Below are 27,357 nucleotides of genomic sequence, written 5' to 3' on the forward strand. Positions count from 1 at the left end.
AGTGTCATGTTAAAAGGGAACATGTACTGGTGCTGAGGCTGCAGCTTAGCAGCATCCATAGTCCCTGCTCCAGAGGGACAGAAGCACAGCAGAGCAGACTTCTTGAACTCTGCTGGTGAGAAAAGCCTGCCTGTGCTGTTGCTGTTTTGTAAATCCATTTGTCCTGTGGCTCCTGGGGAATAAAGTCCAAAGGGTGGAAGGTCGCCTCCTGGAGAACAGCAGGAAATGATGAGCAGGAAGTAGCAGGGTATGGAACTGAAGAGCTGTGCAGGAATGGAGCACAGTCTCTGTCACAGCTCAGAGGCACTCAGGGCCATCTACAGCCAGAGTCCAGCCAGCTGCCATTTGTCATTTATGTCCTTAGAGAATCAGGACTGCAGTGCTAAATCCTGGGGAAGAGCAGCTTCCAGAAGTATAGGATGTTTTTCTCAATTAATTCTAAACCAGCCCCAACCCCAAATCACAGTAATCTTAAAATTTCCAAAGCCTTTACAAGCCTAATGAAGATGAGAATGTGAGATGATCACCTAGTTACTTACAACAGTAGATCCCATTAGAAGTGAGGAAGTTTTTAAGTTACTCTTGGACACTTGAACAGATTCTAAGATACTGATTATCCAGCATGAGCTGGTTCACAGACAGAACCACATTTTTAGCTGATGTCATTATCACAACTAGAAAGTTAAAACATATTCCAGTATCTCCAAAGTTACTACATACAGTTTTTTTACCACCTTTCCAGTAACAAAGTGTAACTCTTTATCCTGTATGCCAAGTCTTTTATTTGGAAATGGAATGCATAAAACAATGAATTGAACAGGAAAGTCTTGCTCATTTTAAAGACTTAAAATGTTCTAATTTTATAAGCTTTATGACTATTGTATAGGATATCATGAGGTCAGTGTCAAGAAATGCAAGACAGAAGACTAGGAAACTCACAGTAAAGGTGTAAGAGAAATTTTTCAACAGCTTGTACAAAAATGAGCAATGAAACATCAGAAATACCCAAATACGGTATTCTGGACTTTGAGAAGCTACTCTAGAAGAACCAATGACTTGGTTGTTTTGAAATGGCACAAAAAGGGAATGTGCTATATGCATTCTTTATATCAGGAAAACTTTCCACACACAATTTACTTAATGTGAAATATTAGATTGCTTAGCAGTAAAGAGCTCATTCCAAACAAATTCAAAACAGGTACAAGATACAGCAAATGCAGCCCCACTTTTGCATAGACTTACTTAGGTGTGTTTAATGCTAAAGTCAATAATCTGTAGTTACAATTAACAGCATAAAGACACTTTAACATGAGATAAATATTCACTTCAAGACTCCTTTCCATTCCCAGCAGTGTGTAAGGAGGACTTCAGTCCAGGAAAGACTGTAGTCTGTAGCAAAACACAATAGGCAGGCAAACTTCTTTATCTTTTTAGGACCAAAATATTTATACGTTCAGATTTTGCAGTACCAGGGCTGGATAAAATCCACTTCACAAAGTAGTAACAGACCACAGGATGAACATTTTCAATTCCTGACAAATTGAGGTTAAACAGCCTTGCACAAACAGCATGCAATTTAATAAACTTAAGAATCATTATGGTTTATTTGTAAACTTACTGGCCAAAGCAAAATTAGAATTCTGTCTTTTGGATTTTTTTAAATTGTATTTTATTTGCTGCTGAACAGAATGCACTCTGTATTTCCCTTAGTGTTAAGAAACTTTCTTTTAAGAATCGTTGAAGATTTTAAATTTAAAATTTTTCTAACCATTTTTTTAAGTGGTTTCTAGATATAGCTGTGGAGTTTGGATTTTGGAATAATAATTCAACCTGATTATTTTTTACAAATTTGAAAGAAACAGGTTAAAATACCTCCCTTAATGAATTTAATTCCCATGGAATACAGATTTTAAATTGAAAGGTATGAATTGTTCTTTGCCAGGCTGTTTTTTTTTCCTCTGTATTAGTGTACTTTGTTGAACCTGTACTTGAGCAAAATAATTCCATTTGAATGATGTGTGTTTCATCTAAAAAACAGGATAGGGCAGGGAGGGAGAGGGGAAAGGACTGAGGAATTATTCTCGTTGAAACATGACAGAATTGGCCTAGTAGGTCACTGTAGTACCAAATGATGAAGAATTTAAGAAGTGTTAAGAGACTTTCCCAGCATGTAACAATGATTTGCATTACATGAATACCTGCTATGTCAAGAAATCAGGTTTGTCAACAATGCAGAAGGATTTCTATAAACTCACATACATATTGAAAGAAATCATGTTACAGTTTTTCCACACCTTCACTCACTTTAAGAAAACTGAAACCCACTGCCATATTGTAGGCCAAGAACATGGCAGAATTTGAAGTTTAACACTGCCATGTACCTTATCCTATATTTCCAGCAATCTATTTTTTTAGCTAGGAATTTTTAAGTAGAATATAATCCAATATTATACCTTTTATTTTTGACAGCCCCAGGTTTGGCAATAATCCTTGATTCTGCTGTAACACAGTATATTGTTTTTTCAGTTTTCATAGCCTAGTGGCACAGGTACCACAGTTTCAGTTCGTGAGTTGTCTTAAAAACACAGATTTGGATCTTAATTACAATGTTCAGGATGCTTAGGTTTTCACTGAAGAGAAGCTGAAATGCAGGAAGTTTATATAATGTCATCTGGCAGACTGCAGACCTTGTGAGGACAGAAGAGGATCTTGAAAGAGGAGGGTATCAAAACTAGATTTTGGCAATATAGAAGATGTATTGTCTATGTAGTTCTGTCATAAGCTTTAAAAATACTTTTAATTAAATAAGTTTTTCCTTCCTTAAGACCAGGCAATACACAAAGCGAGGAAGAGTCCAGGGGTCAGAATCTTCTTCAGTTCTTAGTTATTCTCTATGAACTTTTTTTTTTTAACTTTTCATCATAAGATTCTCCGTACTCATTTACTCTGCTCTTATCCACAGGATAAAGCCTGGCAGAAAAAAACCAAATCTTTAGTTACATTACAGCCTCCTATCTGAAGGAATTAAGTAGTTCTGTGATGCTTAATTTTAAAAGTTAATTTATTTGTCATCGTATTCTCTATTCCCATTTGTGGCAAAACCCAGCATCTTTAAAGATTTGGACAGATGTATCAGCTTTTTCACAATATGACTCAACCAGAGGTCTTAGAACCTCTTAAGAGATGTATTAGCTTCCTTAAAGCTTGGCTGGAGTCTTTTCTCAAGCAATGCAGGACACCTCTCAAACTTGAAACCATTGTCCAGCCCCTATCAGAAGCTGCTGACCACTTAATTTCTACAAAAATAACAATAAACAAAACCGTTTATTCTTGGGAACAAAAATACACTTTCTGTAACATCACTATGAACAGCATTTTATAAGTAGTGCATATAGCTTTCTTCCTTATCTGATTTTAGTTACTCAAAGAATCTGAAACTCAACTTAAAAGAGAACCTGATAACTTGTTTTTGCAAACCAGATAAAAAGAAAGGCAAAGCAGAGCAGTCTGCCATCAGACAACATCCTTCACTACTGCCCTGCAGAGCACCTTGGAGAACATGCCTCAGACACTGAGCATATGGAGGTATGGCCCTCAGCAAGGGTTAGAAGCCCAGAACTGCTAAGGTGAGTACAAGCTTAGGAATTTCTCTCCTTTCCCCAACTTCAGGAATTTATGTCTCACATTTGATCTGTGCGTTTTTTTGTTTTGTTTTTCTGTTTTTTATTTTTGTAGTTTTTGCTTGGTTTTTCTTTTGTTTTGTTTTTTTTTGGGGGGTAGGAGGACTTGTGACTTCCAAATCTGTTGAAAAGAAGGATGTTGTGGGGAGGGAAAAGGGGTAACTGACAAAAATTCTGAGTACTGTGAGAAGAGAAATTTTTTGACTACTCTGTATCGTGTCCAGGATTATTGTCAGTTATGGGAAAATGTTTTTGTTCCTCTTATTTGTACTGAGATTTCCTTTACAGGGTGCCCTGCTCACCATTCCCTTCCCTAGGCATATACATAACTAACATTATCCAGACCATACTATACTATACATTATTATAGTATAAAACTTCTGCTCCAAGTCTATACCAATCTATAGCTCTTTATAGCAACAAGACTGCAACGATCTATAGCATTGTAAAAACTGTAATGATATTAAAGGAAGTCATACCATCTTTGGTAGAGATAGACCAAGAACACAACATCATCTCTAAAGCATGCCAGCCTATGAGATGTTGGCATAGTGATGATAAAAGCAAATATATCATCAATAAAGGTGTTGAATGCCTACAAATAAAAAAAAAGAATATTTCAGTTGGCTGTGAAGAAAGGAAGTCATCAGTCACACAAAGTTAGAAGCTTCCTATATTTTTCTGTGGGAACACAGACTTCCTCCACATTTATAACAACACTTAAAGATTATGCTGCAAAACTAATTAATGCAAACTTTAAAATGCCTTATTTTAATGAAGACCATACTGTCTACTACAGACCAAAAGTTATAAGTAAAAAGGAAGTAGGACTGTGAGAGTATTGTCATGGGAGGGGAAAAACACAGACTCAATTTCAGAGAAAACTTCAAAAGGAACTGGAAAAACCCCCAGACTTTTCTTCATTCATTACTGAAATGACAATCTGTACAAAATGTCACTTCACTTTCGTTTTCTGTAGAAATTTGCGTAAAAATTTGTTAAATTATTGCTTTTAAGAAGAGTAACTTAATAGCCTTGGAAAGATTTTAAAATATTTTCAGTGCTTTCCTGGAAGTAACCATGTCTTGAATAAGGGATGGGTAATTTTCTACACCATTTCCAATCAACTAGGTGTACTATAGGCTCTATTTCTGCAGCAATAATGAAAAGTAATTTAACCAAAAGGCAACTCCTCTGGATCTGGCTCTTGGCTACAGTGCACCAGCTCTAGTACTCATGTTGCAATAAACTGTTTCAACTCACTAAAAAAATCAGGAAACAAACCCAGCAAAGAATATTCATTGTTAGGTTAACACACTGAGTCAGTAACATGGCTCCTTTCAGTTTAGCAAGCTGTATGCTAATCCATACCATAAGAAGAGGGCAAGTGATGTAAGCACAAAACTCACTCTACACAATGAACCAATGTTTATATGATGGAAGAAAATATCAGCAGAAAATGGGGGTGTTGGACAGGAGAGAGTTCTGATTAGTTACAACAGGAGAGCTCTTTCTGTCAGGTCAAAACAAACCCATCAATCTGAAGTGAGTGAGGAATATGGCTGGCACTTCTCAAGCCTGTGCAAAGGTTTGTCATGGAGCAAACATAAAAACCTCGGCAAGCTGGAAAAGACAGCCTTTCCAAGTCAACAACCAAGTGAGTGATCATATAATGACAATGGGAAGAAAAAGCTAAATTCTCCATCCTTCAGGCACACAGGCAGTCTTCATAAGACACTGCAAGTGAATGCACCAAGGCAGCCCATTCAATAGTGTTTAGACTGGATAATTTTCTTTTGAGATTACTGCACTTGAAGGTAGTCTTTATTAACAATAAAACATAAAACCCACAGAAACTGGAAAGTCAGAGTTCAAATTAAGGAAAAAACCCAACAAAGCTCTCTAAAACAATGGTCACAAGTGAGCCCTCAGACTTTTCTTTCCACTTCAAGTGAAGAGGAGAGCAAGCAACTCTAAATACTCATTAAAAAAAGTAAAATACTCCCTCCAAAGCTCTCTAAATTAAACATAATTGAAAACAAAAATAGCCTTCTTTCTCCACACACACAAGCCTTTGTTGTGGGTAGCCAATGGCATCTAAACAGGAACCATAGATGCTCTGTAAGAAAAGGCTGTTCAGCAAGGTTGTACTGATTTAAAAGTTATTTACTTGAATAACCTCCCTCTGTTGTTTAACTGCTGATGATTCTGCTCAGTCATTTTCTTTGGTGAAGTAAAATTGTGAAATTGCTTCATTAATTTTGCTCCCTCCTCTTAAGAAACATGCTGATTTGCCTAGTATATGCCTGAAATACTGTGTTTATTGTTATTTTTGTCTCAATTTCCACATCAAACACTGCTTAGTTGCTATTCTGCTAGCAGCTAAATTTCAATCTGTTTTCCTAGATGCACCCTGTTTCCTTAAAAACAGTAAGGCAGCAGAAAGTTGGACAATTGCTATAGGCTCATAGAAATGGAAAAGCCTTTGTAGTCTCTTTAGATGTATATGTTTTAGTCCTTTTGTCCCATATCTTCTGTTCAGAATTGGACACCATTTCTTGAGCAGTTTTTAACACTGTTCCTTTTAAGTACAGATGTTCTGGAGAATTGTAATATATCAGCACAAAGGAAAAATGAAAGCATTTATAAGTGGAAGCACAAGTAAAAAGGGTACATGGTGATGGCATCAGGGCCTTGATGATCCCAGCACACCCACCCAGGGTTTCTCAGGACACAAAGATCAGGAAAACTAAGCACAGTACAAAAACCCTAATGACTAGGATTGGTGGGCAATGATAGTCAAAACACTATCAGCTCTTTAGGGGTACAAGAACAAAACTAGTATAGAGTTGCTAATTGAGGGAGAACATAGGAGACGTGGTAACTCAACAGCGGGTGTCCCTTGTTACCCATATCGGCACATATGATAGCTGACTGGGGTACTTTGGTCTGTCATCTTGGTCTTTGAATACTGTACAAACCACCTGGCCACACGAGTGAGTGCTTGTGGATATACAGCTATCAAAGGGTTAGTGAGCTGATTTTGGTTTTAAATAAACTCACCTTCCCCTCCAAGGTCTGCTATTGAGCTTGGCTGCAGCACTGCACTGCCTTACCAGGGCAGTCTGGGCAGTGGGGACAGCACAGTGCAGCCCCCTCTTCCCCCATGGAACAATCTCCCTCGCATTTGCCCAGAAGCTTACAGTTACCACCCTGGCACAGAACAGTGTGTACCTTACTTCAGCCTCTGGAAGCTCCTAGATCCTGCCAAAATAAGGTCTTTTAGCATTCCTAACTGTTTCTTGAGAAATATCCCTTGTCAGTGATGCATTACACCTTCTTAAAATAACACATTTAACTGAGACTGATAAATTTATCTGCAAGACCAACATCTGCACTCATGCAAGACAGCTGACAGTACAAAAAGCAGTATTATCATAAAAACTAGGATGCAAGTATTCTCATCATATGGAAGTCATTATGAAAAATGAAAATCAGTGTGGTTTTTTATTTTAAGGACAGTTGCAAACAAGTTTAGTTGTTAAAACAAAAAAAGTATTGCCATCTTTAAGCTATTTATTATTAGGCTGTTTCTTACAGAAAATAATTTTCAAAATGACTGCACCTAACTTCAAATTAGAGCTTTACTTACTTTGTATGTGAAAGCCTTCCATGGTAAGTGTGCAACAGATTTCATCTAGAAATAAAAAATATCAAATTGTAATAAAGTCTGGAAGAAGAGACTAGAAAAGTAGACTTTCATCACTTTTCAATCTTACCTTGTAGTTTACAAATAGTTGGGGCAGCATAAACAGGAATCCAAAAGCATACACTCCTGAAGATGAAATATGGAAAACAAACAAATGCACAGATGTTAATCACACAACTGTACTTCCATAATTAGTAACTTTCACTCATTTTTTTTTCTGAAGAGTGAAGATGCATCTAATTCTTTTACTCACTTTGGGTTGATTCTTTTCCCTTTTTCAATCACTGTGATAATTTAGTAATAACTTATTGATCTGTATTACACTGATCCAAATGACAGTAGTTAATATTCTACTTTTGAGTCCTGGCCTTCATCTGAAAAAACATGTATAGAAAAGAGAAAAGAAGGGACTTACCATTGACAAAACTGTTAATCAACCAGGAGTACCAGCTACAAAGAAAGAGAGTACAGTTATATTTCTCTTCAGTCATAATTATAACACATCCTATACACCACTGTACACCACATGACTGCTCCAAGAAATAGCTCTGTTACAAATTACTCCATGCAAGAATTAAATACCTCACATCTTCCTTGGATTAGGAGGGGCTCCAGAGAAGATAGCTTAAGCAAACAATACGTACCAGTCTATACAAGAAGTTTTGAGAGGTTTATCACCTGTTTTTATACTTTTACAGACCATTTTAAGACATCTGTGTTGATAATGAGATAACTGACATATGTGCACTGTGCGTGTAATACTGTGCACTGAACCCTGACTGTATTAAAGCCTGCAAAGATAACACTGGATTCTAAATATCAAAGAGTCACTTCATATGGCACAGTAAGGACATATCAAATTTCAAACAAGTACCATTCAGTGCAAACCACAACAGTAGGTACTTAAAAAAAAAAAAAAAAAGCAAATACAAGGAATCTAGGTTTTTCCCTCCTTACATCTAGTAACTTTCCCAGATGTTCAATGGAGCACAATCCTGACAAAATAATGGTAGGGCTACAGACAATGACAGAATCCCATACTTGTGCTTGCAATCTTGAGAACAGCTAATAACTGTCATGCTCTGGTTACATCATTTAAAATAAAACTTGCACTGCTGTGTTACTGACACATTAAGAGCAACATTACAGTGGTAGCAGCATTTCAGTAATCCACAAGCATATAAAGAATGAATCAGAAAATGCCTCCAAGTTTAAAGGATAATCCACTGCTAAGATTATTTGTTCTGACATATTTCCTTACTGATTTAACAATGGCAAGAATTCTATTATATGAACTGCTTTCACTTCCTTAAGCTGCAGCTCATAAAATATCTAAAATATAGTATTTTGAAATACTAAACTAATTCAAGAATTTTGTCAGAAAAGCAGAATTTTAAAATGCTGCATATTTGTTAGCTGCTTACTAAGACAAGAACTTTTTGAAAAAATGCTTTTCTAATAGCGCAGAAATTGCCCCAGTTTCTAGTATGAGTGTTACAGCTCATGTATGCAGCAACAGCTTAAAATAACATAAGGAAAAACTACTACTTGTTTTGTCCCATCCCATCTGGGCCTAAGGACTATTAAAAATGCCTATGTGGCCACATCATCCTTGTGTTTGCAAGATTTTCCTACAACAAAGTCTCGTGGTTGCACACTTGCTTGCATCTCTCCAACACAAAATGAAGCAGCTATTTTGAGTGAAAGGTGACAAGGGTTTCATTTGTTCATGAAATATTGAATGTCCAGCTCTTGCTGAAGTATTACTATGTTGCAGGAAGTTCACAGCTCTAAAGGAATAAAGAGCCCTTTCTAAAAAATGCTTTTGCTTGCTTGCCATCATAGCTATCATATCTAGGAACAGAGAAGCCTGTTGTTCAAACCAAATAATTTTGTGAAGGTTTTTGCTTCTTTTTGCTATTGGACAAGTTCAACCACTGAATTACTTTCATCTCTCCTATCACCAACTGACCCTCTGAACATCAATGGCAGCTTTCTTCCTCCTCTTCTGATTGACAAGCATGCAAGCTATTGAATTCTATGCTAAAGTAATTATCAGGTAACTTGTGAAATACAACAGCCTGTTGCTTACAGGATGTTAAAAAAAAAAATCTATATTCTTCAGCTTTAGATAGACAGGACAAGGAAGTTTCCAGTTCCTGGCCTGTGCATCAAGCTAACAACCAATTTCCACAACCATGAAGAAAAAATGGGGAATGTTTCAATTCCAAATAAGATCATTTATAGAGTTACAGTACCTTTTGTATTTGACATTCAGCAAGGAGTAACCTGCACCTCCAATACACAGTGGATAGAGCAAATATGACAAGTATTTCATAGCCTAATGGACAAGGAAAATAGTTTGTTAGTTCACATTCTATATGAAGATATTTTTTATGGCATTAAATAGCCATGAAAAGAAGACAGCCATGTAATTTTTTCCTGAAAATCTCTTCCTATTCCGAAATGTCTGCTATTTCTACTATGCTTCCACTTCTAACAGTGGTGGTGAAAATTCCAAAGTCCAGTTCAGACAAGCAATCACCTCAGGGCATTGGCACCAAGAGACAGCACAAAGATCAGTCTCTAAAAGTAGCTCCCTACTTAACACCAATGTTGTCACCTATGCTCAGCTCCTTTCAGAAATCAGGAACCATGTGAACTTTCCTTCAGTAAAAATATTAAGTACAAATATCAGCTTTCAAATTTGTCAGTGGTAATGCTTCTCAGAGCAATGCCTCAACCAGATTCAACAACCAAAAGAACTATTTCATTGTTTCCTTTCATAAATTATCAGAATGAATCTTCACTATCTGATCATCTACACAATGATGATCCACTTGACAACTGTGAGGATGTGGAAAATACACTTGTAGACAAAAAGAGCAAAACAAGTCCATCAACATGTGACATATACAGACTATGCAGATTGGAAGTCATAGGATTCCCTCTTACCTGGGCATCATATTCCTCAGTTTTCTTTTCAGAGTCATTGTATGCACCAAACTGCAACACACATGAAAACCATAATCACATCAGAACAGAGAGGGAAAGCATTTCCTGTCCAACTCCCTACATTAAGCAGGTAACAAAGCTTCTAAAAGCTTCTGTATAGGCGAGTCATATATTTGTCCTGTGCAGCCTACAAAATATAGGGTAGGCAAAAAGATTAACCTTTAACCTCATATTTTATGCCAAACTTCCAAGTTTGGTATTTTATACCAAACTTCTCTTTGCTTAAAGAAATGCTGTTGAGACAGCAGAATTCACAACGCAAAAGCCAAGTCAAGTAGCTAGAAATTTGTCAGATACAGGAAGTATTTATGAAAAGCCATAACCATGAAGAGGTCATAGATTATCATGATTATGGATTATCTCTGCATGTCCACAAATTCTGCCTGCTTCAACACAGTTCCTTGACACAGGAACAAGTAGAGCCACCAGTCACTCTAGACACATAGACTTTAAGCAGCACAAAACCCCAGCACTTCTTGTGAAGAAGCACTGAATATTAGACAACTGTTTCTTTTACCAGCAAGATAAACTTTCAGTGTAGATGCACTTTGCCACTGCATGTTCTGCAATGTCAGCACTTCATTTCACCCAGAAGAATCATCTAAGAGTGTACTGTCCCCAGAACATGCCACATCTTCTGTTAGTTCCACAACTGAGAAGTTACACCTACAGATTCACGAAAAAGCCAGTTTCTTATTTCAAAACATGATGTCACTTAAGAGTGCCTTTCCAACACAGTGGCAGTAGCACAGTCCCACCTATAAAGATTTAGCAGGCCTGACAGAGAAGTTCTGAAGTTTCTTCACCATAAATACATACAAATAGCTGCTGCTTCTAAAGAACTCAGAGAAAGAAACAGGTTTAAAAATGCTCATCCTGCTATTGGAGTAAGCCATTCATAGAGAGATGTAGACACAAAAGTTTTATAATTAAAAAAAAATTCTTCATTTCACTAGAAGTCAAGATGCACAAGTAACCTGGAAACAGATGGATGACTCAAGAGTGCAATCATTAACAGGGCAATGTCTACTATACCTGAAATTTGGGTTTCAAACCTTGCCACCTGATTGTCATTTTCAAGGCCTTCTTCACTTTCCAGAGCTGTGATTAGCAAAACCAAAAAATGCACATAAAACATTATTACACAAAGGAACATCTTACAAAGGATTTAGATAATTAAAATCAAGATTCCAGAATACCTGTTTTAACCACCCATTGCATAATGCAGTAGCAGCCTGATTGCAGCACACGCTGCCTGTGTCTACACAAAGCAAATGCTATGTCATCAAACAAGTACAATGCTGTGAGCCTGCACTATTAAGTCTCTTTATCAGATGATGTGAATTACTTAAGTGAAGTAATGTAGTCATTCCAGGATATCTGAATGGGAGTGCCTAAGTGGGGTTAGCACCAACGTGCACTCCAGGTCAAGCATTTAGAAAATTCCAGTAGTCACCTGCCAAGTAAGTTTTTATGTGCCTTCGATGAAGGGGCCTCAATTCCTAACAGTGATTAAGCTGGCACTTACATGGTCATTACATTTCAGTAGTGGACTACAAGCAAAAATCAGTGAATCTGCTGAATTATTTGGTTACTTGCTGTACAGCTGTAACAGTCTGACCCTAATGTAAACCAAAGTTTCAGTTCACCTGAAAATTTACTCATGTACCCACACTGCTATACAGATTTGACAACTTAGGCAATGCAGCTGCCCAGGAGAGCTGCACTCCCTGAAGCTTTTTGTGGACAAGGTTAATTTGTTTAACTTCAGATACACCAATATTCTCTTCTCACCCACCATATATTCCAGACAAAAAAAGGGAAATAGCATAAAGACGATCCCTTACTGTTATCTTTGATACAAGTGAGAAAATTATTTCTTACAGAATCAATGTCACTATTAGTACTGCATGAGAAACATGAGTTAAATCCAAGCTGTGAAAAAGTTCTTCCTAGCAGAAAAATTCCTCTGAGATGTACTGTCCATATGATTGCTGTCACTTTGAGACAGTTGTGCTTCCTGCAACCCACTGACTAGATGCAGACTTTTGGAATCATGCACACAGGCAGCAGTCTCCTCCTTTTCCTCCTTCCCCAGTCACCTCAGTCCTGGCACTGTCTGTGGGCACACAGCCTGCTCTTTGACAATGCTTCCATGCAGGCTTGTTGACATGGTTATACTTGCTTGGCCAGGGGTGAGGCCTATTAGGTGATGTGATAGCTGGAACCTCAGCATCACCCTGTGTTTGGTTTCTACAATATCAGCTGGATCATCCCAGAAAAAACTGATACTTCCAGTTTAGTTATTGGTTTGATAGTTTGATAGTTGATAGTTATAGTTTGATAAGAGGGACACCATCTCCTCTGTCACTGAAAGCCAAGGACACACAAGCTACAGTAGTTTTCCAGTAACTAGTTTAACATTATTTTTCTACTATGAACTATGGATGTTGCTGCAAATACTAGTATTTATTTTAAGGACAGTTGCAAACAAGTTTAGTTGCAGCTGCAGCTTTAAGAACTCACCTCAATCACTGCACCAATGCCTGCTGGGATCAGTACCAATAAACTTGTTTGTTCATCCAAAAGGAAAAGAAATATTACCACAGTACTAAAGCACCGCCAAAGCACTAGACAGAAAAGATGAAAATGGAAGGCTGATTAATATTTAAATGAACAGCTGAGATGACAGAAGACTGATGGTCTATTTGGTGCAATTCTGTCTTACACAATTTAGCTATGAATTTCTTCTATGTTCATCTTGATATATCTAGTAGTCCTAGAAACAGCCAGTGATCTCTGAGCAAATAAGGAACAAGAACATTTTATGCAATCCTTGTCACAGGAGATGAAAGAAAATTGGAACATTTAATGAAGACTTCTATACTGAAGCAATTCAGCAATATGTGAATACAATTAGGCACTACATTCATGATTCTTGTCTCCAGGAAGCTGAAAGGCTGTGAGATAATAAATATAATGCCAGTATTTGAAACTCATTTCTTGTTTGTAAATGTTAAGTCTTTTGAATTTGACTTTACTGAGTTTTGAAACTGGCAATTGACTCTTATTTCTGAAATTCCAGGGACCATTTGAAATTTTACAAATTTTTAGCATTCACATGCCAACAGCAGTACAACTGCTTTAAAAAAACAAATGCACTCATAAAAACGATACATGGATTCTCCACGTGATAAAAATATGTTGTTCGTCATAAATGAGAATTCCTTCCCCCCCCCGTGGTATTGATATTCCTTACATGTTTTAATACATCTGTAAATAGGACAGAATTAGGGATAGTCTCAGAGGTCAAGTGACTCCAGGTTTACAATTTTGCTTCATAATCAAAGTTGGAAAAAAAGCAATTGGAAAAACCTTCATCTGTTTCTAGGAAGGCTTGGCAGGATGTCAGATCACTATGTTTCTCTCATCTTTCCTACACACAAATGAAGTCAATCCTCCCATGCTCTCTCCCTCCCCCCACCCCAGGAACCTCTATTGCTCCTGTTTACATCAAATCAAGCAAGAGCATTATAATACAGCACTTTCCACCCACAAATATTTTGGAACCTGTAGCTATTAACAAGGAATACAAGGGACTTGCAGAACAGCATTACTCATGAAAGCACGTTCTCTCCACCCACAGAAGTTTTTCTGGTCTTCATTCTTTTCTCAGAGTACTTATCTGTTCCTTCGGCAAGGAAAACATGGTAACTGACTCAATCTAATTCCCAATTCCAAGACAGTCAAACCTCAGTTGTGACACAAGTGCTTAAACTCAAGTGATACCTGAGCACAGAACTAACAAAGTTAGAACCATCTTGTGTAGACTGTTAGCCATCTCTTCTTTGTACACAAACCATTTTGCCATCTCTGTAAACCTACAGCGTCAACTTAGAGCAAGACTGAAAACACACACCATAAAACAGATGGCACATAGGCAACATTTCGCATTCTAGTCCATACCTGCTTTTGTAGACATCCCAATCATGCTCCTCTTTTTCTTCCAAAAACTGATGTCATTTTTAAATGCAAGGAAATCAAAGAGAAGCTGCAAATAGGAAGAAACATACTCAATTGCTTGAAACATACACTAATTAGAGACTGAAAATGTTAACAATGCATTCAACAGCGTATTAAAAAAAACCCATTTTAGAAGATTCAGAAATGAAAATTAAGACTCACAAATAAAAGCTAAAAAGAAGTTTTTGTAGAAGCCCAGGCTCTAAAAGCAGTGCAAAATGACAGGATGAACTTCAAACACCACCAAGTAAGTGTCCTGTAAAGAAAGTCAGAGACCCAATACAGGGTAACTCATCATAGAGGGTGAAGAATGAGGACCCTGAGGAACCACACACCTCGAGAGACCAGGGAAAAGCATAGTAAATTAAACTAAAAATGCTCTGTATGGGATTGACAGTCAATTTACATCTGGATAATATCAAAACTTTAGAAAAAAAAATCCTACAATACAGAAAGCCAGGTTTCCTCTGTATTTTGTCACTAAGCTGACCTAAACTTCCAAGACATTTTAGAATTCAATTCACTTGTAGGAAGCTTTTTTTATTTTCTTCAGTATTTTCATTCAATATAGTTTTGGTATTTCCTTTAAGCCTTCAGTGTCTAAAAAAAAATAAAACACAGATTCCAGAAATTCTTAGGTCAGTGGATTTTAATGAGGAAATTTTCAGTTGTTTTTGTGGAGTTTGTTTCTTTATGGGAGGGATTTTTTTTTTAATTATTTGGGAAAATGACAGACAAAAGAAAAATTTATCAGAAAAGTTTCTCCCAGTCTACAGATACTTTGCAACCTGATAAACAGACTGGAAAAATTAAATTAATATGGCATGGAAGTCTAAGGCTTTCCAAACAAGTCAACTGTGTGCAAGTATAAAGAAACATAACATCCCAGGCAAGTTCTTATCTCTCCCAGAGTATGAGAACTGTGTTGAGTATAACTGTAGATTACAAAAATGTTCCCAGTGTCTAGAAGAAGTTGTTCATTACAATCAAGATTCAGATTTAAGCCAATGCTAAGAAAGGGACAAACAACAACAAAAAATTAACCATGATCGCTCCACACTTTACAGAACATTTCTGGAAGAAATTTACATCAGCTGATCTAAATTTCTCCAGGGATTAGAAGTCAGAGACTCAAACCCCAGTACAGGTGCCCAGGTTATGCCACTGCAGTGATAAATCTTGTGAAAAGTCAAGAAAATTTAAACCAATGTTGACAGGCATATGAATTCTAGGGTCTTTGGTTCAACTACAATGTAAAAAAAGTGATAATGAAGGTAATGTTTTATATTTCAGTCAAGACTGGTAATTTCTGTATCATTCTCTCAAATTTCTGCCTTATTTGAGGTTTTTATATTAACTCTGTATTGGAAATATAGCTGACTTTTGTACCAGATAATGCTTCCGTTGTTCTATTGAAATTACTATTTTCAGTAATAATTCTTAATAAATGAAACACCTGAAAGTCAGACACACCTCCCCAGGTTTTCTTTTTTCATATTATGTATTTCCTAAAAATTAAAACCACTTACATGGAATGCTGCTACAAAGAATGTCAAAGCCAGAAAGTACAAGTTTGTATCAACAAAAATTCCTTTTACTTCATCTGCGTCCTTTTCTGAAAACCCTGCGAAAAAGAACAAGTCACTGTGCAAGAAGTACCATTGCAGTTATGCTCAAGTCCAGTATGAATGGATTCTTATGTCACCTGCACAAGTTTTGTTAAGGAATCATAAATCCAAAACATGATGGAAGCTTTACTGGTAAAATCCTAATCCACCTGTATTTTGGCAAGTTATTCAGCTTGCCCAAAACCAAAACCCATCAGTTACAAGCCTTTAACTTATGTAATTACAATGTGTTTTGTAAAGTGCCTTTAACATGTTGTGTGATTACAACCTAAGCTGACCACCTGACAGACAAATAGGAAGACACATTAAATCATTTTGGCCTGGGCAGGAAGTCAAAAAAAAGGTTTTACAAACTGGCCTCTGAACTTTAGCTTGATACACAGAAAGAGTGAGCTTCACATAAAAAGCTGAAAAATAAGGAAAGGACTACACAGTAAAGGACAACAAATGTCAGTGAGAAACATGGCCATAGATGCAACACTCTGATTGAAGTCCACAGTTCTCAGAAAATACACAATGCTGCGTTTATGGCAATAGTGCTTGAGTTCACCACCAACTTACTTTGCAATCACAGCAAGAACGTGGCCATTCTCAAGTGATTTTGGAGTTTTGCTACTAATCTGACTGCTCCAGGAATTACTTCAATAGGAGAATTTCAAACCTTATGTTTCACTATCTACATACTTCGAGGGAACAAGCAGCATCTTACACAGGCTTTTTCACCAGGCAGAGGAGGTACTCTCGGGATGAGGGGTCTTGATATCTGTGTCTATCACACGACAACCAAGGCATGAAATATGAAAATTTCAATTCTGGGGAGGCTCACAAAAAATTATGGAGAAGTGATGGTGGACAAATGCCCCACACAAACTCTGAGCAAGCAATTACTTGACTCTTTCAAGACAGTTATGTTTAGCAGACATACTTCTAGCTTTAATATAGATTAGCCTGAGCTAAGGAGAAGCCGTTGGATTTTACTCAGTATGGCTGCTTGTATTTCACGGCAGATATATGGCTACAGTGAGCAGCTGTGTATACCTTATATCAAAGCCTATGTACCACTGATCCAACTTTTCTGTTCCATGGATGATAGGGGAAACCCATGGTGAAAATGCTCTTCTTGATTATGTCCTCCAATGCTTTTACAGAGTACTCTCCAAATAAAATAATTTCAAAAATGGTTAATTCACCTCTGTATTCTTGTTCCCTACCACATGTCAACATATATTTTTATCTTTAACTTAAGGTGAATCAACACAAGATTTGTAGCATTACATCTCTTTACCAGCTACCAGAAAAAAGTGTCATCGATGTGCATAAAAGAAACAAATTAAGGGGTTGGTTGTGGTTTCTTGGCCTAAAGTCATTAGAAGTAAGCATACCAAATTGCTGGAGGGAGTACACAGCATCTTGCATGTGAATCCAAAATCGGAGTTTTCCAAGAGATATTTTGTCATACGACACTGTAAGAGGTAGCTCTGTTGTTGAACGATTTATAACCTGCATTTCAAAAAGATGTTTCATTTTTAATAGCAGAAAATGGCAATAATTACTTCCATTCACATTTTTTTTTAAATAAAGAAAGTGATCGCATCACACTGTAATTTAATCACACAATTTTATGAACTCAGTTTGTTTTTTAAAAGGAATAAGATCTTAGACTTCTATACCATGCTTGAAGTCTTTGTGTTTTTCCCAGGAAATGTTAAATTAGCAGTTTGCTCTGTTCAAGTTACTACAGCAACCTCACTGTTCCTGTATACAAATGCCTCTGAGATGGCAGCATAAAGTGGGAAACGTGTGCTTAAGAAAACTCTTTTGACAGTTCTTCTCTGAATGTATATGCTAAGATGACCTAAACTAGAATATTATACAAAAACCCCAAAAAACCCAACCAACAAATAAATTGTATCCCAAAGGTCACAGTCAGAAATTTACTTCATTGAGGCTGATTTTCAGAGAAATTGAAAGAGTGGGGAAGCAAGATGATGCCACTAGCTAAGACTGATGAAATCACCACAGCTAAAGCTAAGTAAGATAACTTCGGGATCTGGAGTGTCACAAAAACTTTCTTCCTGCACCCCACAAAATAAATTTCTGCTAATCCTACTGTATCATCTACATGTTAGTTGGAAAAAAAAAAATCTTAAATTGCCTCAACTCCTTCTGCATGACAGCTGTCCATGTCCATCTCTCAAATAGGTTTAAAAAAACCCACAAAAACCCCCTTGTCCTCTAAAATGTTAGATACCTCAGAACAAGTTCAGGCAGTCTGTTTTACATTTCCAAGGATAGCTCAGGACAACAGATTGGCAGGCACTCATTGCAAGAGTTCAAGATCTGCTGCTCCAGGCTCCTAATTACTCCCAACCCAGACCTGCTACTCTACACTGCATCTGTTTCTACAGTAATTAGCTAGCTGACACCTAACTGAGGTGAATGGGCTTCTTCTGATTCTTGTGACACAGAACATGGTTTTAGGCTCCCCACCTACCACTCAGATGTGAACTGAGGGCTATGTTCATTCTCCCATTCACTCTTTCTTCCAGTGAGTACAAACAAATCTCAATTTCACCACATTCCAAAGACTCTGTAAGCTTTTCAGACAGGGGCAGAACATGCAGGCACATGAGGGAGAAGAAGGGAAGCTGAGAAAGTTTTATGAATACAGAAGAGAGAAAAGCTTGAGAAACTAGAACATTGTCAGGGATCTCTGAACTGAATGGAACAAAAATCAAGTGTGGTTACAGCTGACTGTAGAGAACACTGACAAGGTTCTACAGCTGTTTACCAAAAACTATAAAAACATCTTCCAGACTGCTTCTCCTTTTCAAAGGATTCCCATAATTCAATCAGTCTCACCTCAATTTCTCAGTCTATCAAAGACAGCATTAACATTTACCGCAGAAAGGGAAAAGAAATTTTATCTGTGGAGGATGGACAAGAAACAAAAATGTTTCAAATGCCTGGGTAAGCAGCATGTAGCAAATGCACTCTCCACAGACAAAGAATTTCTATGGAGGAATTAGGGGTACTGTAGGGAGGAAATTGGATTGCAATAGAAGACAGAGATGGGAATTCTCCAACACCAAAAGCAAACTAAAATAAAGATTAGAAGAATTAATTCTTTCTTAACAAAAAGCTTAAAACCCACAAGTGGTGCCTCACAATTGTAATGTGAGTGTGATGGTTGCTAGGCCTTTGAAAGCTAGGAATGACCAAATCCTTGCAATACAACTTACTCTTGCAGTATGGCATCAGAGCATCATTACTTCTAGCACTCTGCTTAATCAATACTACAAAACAGTGTGCAAACACTGCAAATAAGTTCAGTGGTATGAATTTTAAAATTATCTCTTTATTAAATTCTGTGCAATCCCAAACCCTCAGCATTTAAGCACATTTAAGAACATGAGGAACACAACATCTCTAGACTGCAGTACTTACCACAGAAGACCTACATCTTCATGAAAATGAGAGTCAGTTGACAATCTATACAGCCCAGCACAAGCAGGAAAAATGCATCTTCAGCTCCATGATTTTAGGTCAGGCACAGAAAACAGATACTGTCTGTGCCCCTATTTACAGTCAAATATTAACCTGGCTCCACAAAATCTGTACCACCTTCCCTCCTTATTCTTTCCTGCTCTGCTCTTACCACTTAGTCTCTCACAGAATGTTTACTACAAGACCACTCTTTCTGCAGGGCTTGAAAGCAGTTTGGCCAGTCACTACTGAGACATCACATAAGCCAGTGCTGAAGGGGAAGGTCCCAGGTTTTAGTGGAATAGTCTTTGCAGCATTTCCCAACATCTTCAATGACTTTCTAAGGCAGTGAGTTACAACATTAACTGTGGCATGCATGACAACTGCAGGAATGTCATTAGTAACATGGGAATGCTGAATTTATTTGCAAACAGGCTACATGACTTGACCAGTTAAAAGTTCATATGAATGAACTGGACTGGATGAGCTGTGATAAAATTTAAAACAAAGGACAACAACCACTAATACAGACATTACAAATACATATTTAAAAAATACTGGAAAAAACAATCTGCTGTCAAGACTTGTAATAAATGCTCAGGAGTTTATTTTGCTGTACAAATCTAGGGTGGAAGGGACACAAATTTGTAAAGATTCTCCTGAACACTAAGTAACAAAACCCTTTGTCTGAGCCAAAGTAATGAATTGGAGAGACAATTTTGAAGGTTTACAGGAAGTCTGCATCTAGAAAGGCTTCCAACTAGAAAATGCATAATTCAGACATGCTCATTTAACAGTTTTGAGACATTCCCCAAGACTGCTGTTCTCAGTAACCCCAATTACCAAATTCCAGTCAGTGCAACTGAAAAGAACTGCAAGGCTTAACTAAGAGCTGCTAAGAGCAACATGATTTAGATACATGGGACTACCATGTGCAACCTGTAGCAAAACTGCATGATTTCCTATAAGAGAAGAGTTGGGCAAAAACTGAATACAGAAAATTTTTTTTTTTTTTTTTTTTTTTTTTTTTTTTTTTATTTCTGGAGTGACTGAATACTAACGCAGGTTGCCCACAGAGGCTGTGGGCTCTCCATTTTCTTGGATATAACCAAATCTCAACTGGAAAAGGTCTTGAAAAACTCACTCCACATGATCCTGCTCTGAGAAGAGACATTGGACTAGCAATCTCCAGAAATCTCATCCAACTTCATCTTTCTGTAATTCCATTACTGAAGTTTCAAAGTACTGATTTATTTGAGTGCACAAAATCATTGGATGTATTGTGACACCGAACTTTCAGGTGCTCAAGTTAGTCTAACATGACAGACAGCAGCATCAAGAAATTTACCCACATTTGAATTTTGAGGACATAAGAGAATAGCTACTGATTTATCTCAAGTGTAGCTCCACCATCAGCTGTGGATATTGTCAATATGCCTAGAAGGTGTGAGAATCTACTCTGGGATGCAACACGACTTCATATTAGGGAGTCAAACTACTGAAGAGACTGGTCCTGCCACTACTGCTGCTACAGTGATGTCCTCCATATCCACCCATTGCAGAAGCAATGGAATCCAAACATCTTCGGTGGAATAGAAGACAGTGACTGACAGATACTTCTGCCAGAGAGAAGTCTCAAAACCCAGATCCAGCTTCTACAATTACCACATTAGGTCACATTAAGTTAAATGGTCATTGAGTCCTTTTGTGCATTTATACTTCTTCATTACAACAACCAACCTATGAGAAAATCTTAATTAAAATATCATTTAAGATTACTGTTAAAACCGTTAAATGTAATTAAAGGTATTCTATTACTCACCATCAAATCTTTCACTCTGTTGCTTAGCTGATCAATAAATAATATTGGAAGGTAATGCACTGTCTTCCCCAACTGAACCCTAGGATGTTTAAACATGGATTTTATAACTGTAGTGATCTAAAAAGAAAACTACTTTTATTCAAATTAGCACTCATTCATCACTTTCAAATCTACCCATGTAGAAATTTCCCACCACCTTTTCAGGCACATTTTCTTTTAACACATAGCAAGAAATTAGCCACTAGTCTAGAATCAATCTTTCATTGAAAGATACAGGTATTGAAAAATTTTGTTTGTTTTCATTCTTCTGTAGAAAGACAGAATAAGCAAATAAAAAAACAAATTAAATTAGTTGTGATGATGCTGAAGCTTTTGCATGACCAAGGGGAATGTAAAAGTCTGTGGAAGAGAAACATGCTGAAGTTTACTGCTGTATATTTGTATCCTTTGTTTTAAATATCCCCCTCCTACTGAGACCATGATACCCCTCCACTCATCTCGGCCTGGCAGGACATCAGTCTCATGCTCTCGCCCACATGGAACCATGAATGTGATGGCTGATGCACAAATAAGAAGGTCAGATACTTCTACAGGGACTGTACAAGGAGCAGAAATCTTCTCTGCCATCTACAGAAGCTCTCATTTGGATTGCTATACTACGTCACCAACCTGCATGAATCCAATAGAAACTTCCTAACTTTCAAGCCCTCTATCAAATTGGTTACTGTAAAGTTGTTTAGCAAATTATGATCTACATGCAGTTGCTTTGTCAGCACCTTGGAAAAGTATTTAGCCCACTAGTATTTAACCCTAACAGAGACAAATTCCTCAAGTGTTCACCAGAAAGGCAGTTACCTACACTGTGATGCTCTTGGCAAAAAACTATGGAGTAGCATCATGGAGATTTTTAAAGCCTGAAAGTTGAACTTTAGCTGTTGACGAAACCTGTTGCATGCTAAGAAAGACTGCATACTAAACACACAATGTGCAACAGTAACACACAAAAGGTCACAGAAATTGAGGTTCAGAAATAGTGCTTGGTTATTTAACTGAAGTGATTTAGATTTCTATGTAATAACTATGACTAAAACTATTGTTAGTGAAATTGCAGCAGGTTATTTCATATCCAAACTCTTCTCCTGTATAATGCCATAACAAAGCAGCAATCATCCAGATGCCAATCAACCAGAAAAAACTTCCTCATCCACCAACCCAAGTCCAACAACCCCTTCTTGCTATGGGTCTATCTATTCTGGCTGGAAATCTATCCCATAATCCTGGGGTCTGCTGGTTAACCGCCTACTTCTGGATTAAAGAGGGTACTTGTAGAGAAAGGCATCAACACACAGCAGCACAAGCCTATAGAGCATTACTTACATGCTTGATACTGGAAGCGATTGAAGCAAGCTGCGAGCAGAAGCTACTGCCTGCACCTAGAGGCCTAAAAACCCGTCCTTGTTTGTTAGTATTTTCTTGAGGAAAATGACATAACATAGGAACACACACTGTCAAACTAAAATAAAGCAAATAATAAAGGGAGAAAAAAAGATATCCTAGGAGATCAGCTGTACCTCTTCAGCACTTCCAGTTTGTACAGGTGAAGGAAAACTGGAAAGGGTCAAAGGATGACAATTGCTCTGAAGGCCAGAAGGACAACTGGAGAACAAATAGGTTTGAGGTCCGCTATAGCATTTTACCTGTGTCATTGTAGTCCTGCTTTGCCTGACTATGTTAACTACACACAGAAAAAGCATTATAAACTCTGAGCAGCCCAGGAAGCAGGTATCTCCAATGAGGCTTTCTAGTACACTGTATCTTAGCAGCAATTTGTCACTGCCAAAATGCAAGCATTAAGAGCATCTGCTCTTGTCTCTAGGTGCCCATTTAAACATAAAATACTAAAGAAGGTCAAGGAAGATTTTTGAAGAAATGTGACATAAGTTTATAAATAACATATCTGACAACATTAAGTCATCAACTTACATTTTCATGTAACGGTGAACATCAGCAGGGAGAGATGACCCATCAAACACAAAATCTTCCACCATGACATTTAAGGTTAGTCTTGACCTCCAGTGAGAGATGGGCTCATCCAGGGCATTGGTCTGCTTTTCTGCTTCAATTTGCTTAAAAAAAAGAAAAAAAAAAACATACTGCTAACCAACACAAAACTTTGAACAAGGTAATAATCTAACTCATAGAATCCAGGGAGTCATTAACTATATAATAAACCAGAAGTCCACTAAGAAACCATTTACCTTAATTTTGACCAGATCAAGTATTTTGCTCAAATACAACAGAATGGAATTTAAAGGCCCACCACAATCTGACACTGAAAAACTTCAGTGTCCATTCACAGCCTTGTTCCTCAAGAAGGAATATTCATCTAGTTAACCTTCATACCTTAGGATTGTGGATACTAGTAAGAAGAAATCACTTTGAAATCAGGACTATACAGTAATCAGATGTTACTTCAAAACAGTCAAAAGGATCATCAACCAAACATTATCTGTTTGTCTTCATATCTTATTCTGCTATTTTACAACAGCAAAGCATATTATTTCATATGAATTCAATTCACTATAGAAAGCAGCACCATGCCGTTACAGAGCAATACAGTATTTCTACCAAAAGCAATGAATCCTTGAAGCAATTACTGTTAGCTAGGAAAGTGCTTAAGTAACTAGCCAGCATTTTAAAGAGCTCTGCCTCTGCTCTGCTGAGTGGTCTGCTATTAACGAGATAATTAAGAAGAGGATTTGGACTTTTTTTTTTCTGTTGTATCATCCTTAGTTTAAAGATGCAAGCACAGCAGATACTAACACCAGAAATGTCTATAAAATAAATTACTTATTTTGCAGATGTTCTTCCATAGATGGAATACACACCTACCTGTGTGGCTGATTCACCAGTGAGCAAATTAATCTCTTCTGGTTTGGGGACCATGTACGTGGTCAGAGGGCTTACTATATGCACCTGCTTACCATCATGCCAAGGCAAAATGCCAGCATGGTGAAGAAATACAAATGCATATAATGTGCCATTATTTCGGGTTTTCTTTGGTACAGAGACATTCACCGTCCTAAAATACAAAATAAATATATTATGAGATGGCATAGCACATGCTGAAATATTTAGCTATTACTAGACACAATTACTTCTGGCTAACATGTTCCATGGCTGGATGGGGTAATTTTTCATACATATCACAATATATGCATTTACAAAGATTTACTATTATATTAAGATAGTTTAACCCTTGTCCACTCCCTACTTTATTGCCCTAGGACTGTATCATCAATTCTTTTGTTGCTTTCCTCTACTGATAGGTCACAGGGCCAAAATTATGACAGCACTTGTGAAAAACCAGTCTTCATGTGCTGAAGATGCATCACAGATCATATACGCGGTACAAAGGTTAAAAAGAAAATCACAAAGTTTTGCCATGCACTTTACATTAATAAAATATCTTCTCAGTTATGGCATGCCAAGCACAGAACTCTAAACTGGAGCCCCAAACCATGAAGTCGTTCCCCTTTTACTAGCCAAGAAATCATCCTACTTGCACCCTTGCATAATGCCTCCTCTATTCCTGTAGTCTTGCTCAGCTTATTCTGCTCTGAATACTTTCAATAGCTTAGCAGACCCTGTCAGTAAAACAATTCTTATAAGGTCTGTCAGAGATGAAGTTCAATATGACCTAAACTGCAACCAACAAGTTTTTTAGCCATAGAAAATGAAGGGAGTGAAATAACCTTGGAGACTGTGATAAGAGAGTCAAGAATGGGGCAATTATTTTAAACAAACAAACAAACAAACAAACAAAAAGTGAGACAGCAAATCTGAAGAACAAAACAAGTAGTTCCAGTCATTTTTATTGTTCAGAGGCATATGCAGAGTGCAGCACTCTACTAAAAAATTTCTCTAAGGGCACAGTCTTGGCACCAATATCCCTTCAGAAGATCCCCAAACCCTAGACTCTTAGAAAAGAAGGTTTTCTTATGTGATTTTTAGCAGAGAAATAGTTATGGAAGAGCATGTTGCTAAAACACACGAAAGGAGAACATGATTTGACATTTAAGTCCTATTCCAGGTCTGAAGCCACAGCAATTAAGAACAAAACATGGAGCCAGTGTCCTACCTATGTGATTAGAGGCAAGTCTCAAGCATTTTCAGGCACATTTGTCTTTAGATTTTCTCAATGGAAAGTAATTTTTACTGTTATAAGCAAGGCACAGTTCTGCAAAATGTTTGCCTATATGGCTGAGAACAGCACGCTGATCCACCCAATAGTGAAATCTACCTTGGCTTCATGCATACTTCCATCCATGTAACTCCTAGTAAGGATGTGCACTTCAGAATTCAACAAAGAACAACAATACCTTGGATACTACTGGTCCTGATCCTTACCTTTCAAATTTGGACTCAATATCAAAATCCTCCACATTCAAAACGAGATCTATATTACTCTCAGCACCAATGCTTGACCGTGTGGTAGTGTACACGCTTAACTGAAACCAAAACACAGCACACAGAAACTAAGAGTATGGAAATAAATTAATGCATCCCTACATTTAGAGCAGAGGCCTTTCAGCTTCACTAATTCTCCCAGTTACAGGAAGGTTGTATACACAGGGAAAGAAAATAGTGTACTCAAAAAAGGTCTTCCAGCTCCTTTTGTGGGCAGAAACACAGCCACTAAATACATCTTAGTGGGATGACCTGTTCTGGAAGCTGAAGGAAGTGGAGCCATTTCACAGAACCAGAGACACTGTCAGTAAAGGAAAGGGTCTCTGTCAGGGCTGGAAAGGACCTCTGGAGATCACCTTGTCCAAGGCCCCTGCCACGGCAGGGTGACCTAGAGTAGGTAACACAGGAACACATTTAGATGGGTTTGGAATGTCTCCAGACAGGGAGACTCCACCATCCCCCTGGACAGTCTGTTCCAGTGCTCTGCAACCCTCAACATAATGAAGTTCTTCCTCACACTGAAGTGGGAGTTCTTGTGTTTCAGTTTATGGTCATTACTCCTCATCCTGTCGCCAGGCACCACTTAGAAGTCTGGCACCATCCCCTTGGCACCCATCCTCTGAGATATTTATATGAATTAATGAAGACTTCTCAGTCTAAACAGAGACTAAACAGGCCCAGCATTTCCTCCGCAACGCTGCTCTAAGCAGTACGTGTGTGACAGCAGAGACAGGAAATCAATAAAAAACACAAACCCAAGTCCAAACCCAAGCCAAAGGAGCTCTCCACAAGGCCCAGCTCTACCGAGAGGGCGTGGGAGCGGCTCGCCCGGGAGGGAGCAGGGACAGGGCGCAGAAGCGGGGTCCGAGGGCTCGGGCAGGGTCAGGGGGCAGGGGCGGTGCCGAGGAGACTTGGGCGGTGCGCCGAGGGGCCGCGGGCCGTGCCCGCCCCGCTCACCTGAAGCTTGGGCCTCCGAGCCAAGTAGGGCCAGACGCATCCCCCGGCCGCGCCGTCCGCCGCCGCCGGGCAGGGCCGCGTGTAGACGATGCCGTACATGACCCAGCAGGTGTGCGCCACGTACACGGCGAACACGCCCACCACCAGGCTGGTGAAGGAGCTGCGGCTCAGCATGGTGACAGTGCCGACGGCGATGGCGGCGGCCGCCTCCGCCCCCCGCCGCAGCCCCGCTCGGGATCCGCCGCCGCCGCTCGCGCATCCCCCACGCGCCGCCCGCCCCGCCCCGCCCCACCGGCCCGTCCGTCACTTCCGGCGGCCGCGGGAGGCACCGCCCCCTCCTCCCGCTCCTCTCCCGCCCGGCTGCCGGCGCCGGGAGCCGCGCGCGCCCCGCGCGGAGGAACGGCCCCGCCCCGCCCCCCCGGCGCGCGCGCCGCGGAGAGGCGGCGGCCGCTAGGGGGCGCTGTGTGCGCCCCTCCGCCGGGAGCGCTCCGGGCTTGGAGCGGAGGGAGCCGCGCTCGGGCCCGGGCAAAGCACACCGCGCTGCTGGAGCCAGTCCGGAGAAAGGCA

General features: G+C 38.7%; 1 protein-coding gene across 1 annotated transcript; it reads right to left on the bottom strand.

Moving 5' to 3' along the window:
• Window positions 1-755: 755 nt before the first annotated feature.
• On the bottom strand, window positions 756-27,038 carry CLPTM1L (CLPTM1 like). The gene is made up of 17 exons (XM_053945789.1): window positions 26,791-27,038; window positions 25,774-25,874; window positions 24,256-24,445; window positions 23,347-23,489; window positions 21,364-21,442; window positions 17,438-17,555; window positions 15,957-16,051; window positions 14,371-14,455; window positions 12,931-13,034; window positions 11,440-11,505; window positions 10,345-10,395; window positions 9,648-9,730; window positions 7,805-7,839; window positions 7,460-7,515; window positions 7,333-7,377; window positions 4,160-4,275; window positions 756-2,970 (listed from the first exon to the last, which is right to left on the bottom strand). Exons 1-17 carry the CDS (start codon window positions 26,962-26,964, stop codon window positions 2,892-2,894), a joined length of 1,620 nt encoding a protein of 539 aa, XP_053801764.1. The 5' UTR covers window positions 26,965-27,038; the 3' UTR covers window positions 756-2,891.
• Window positions 27,039-27,357: the final 319 nt, after the last annotated feature.

The sequence above is a fragment of the Vidua chalybeata genome, chromosome 1 (genome assembly GCF_026979565.1).
Source record: "Vidua chalybeata isolate OUT-0048 chromosome 1, bVidCha1 merged haplotype, whole genome shotgun sequence".
Lineage (NCBI taxonomy): Eukaryota > Metazoa > Chordata > Aves > Passeriformes > Viduidae > Vidua > Vidua chalybeata.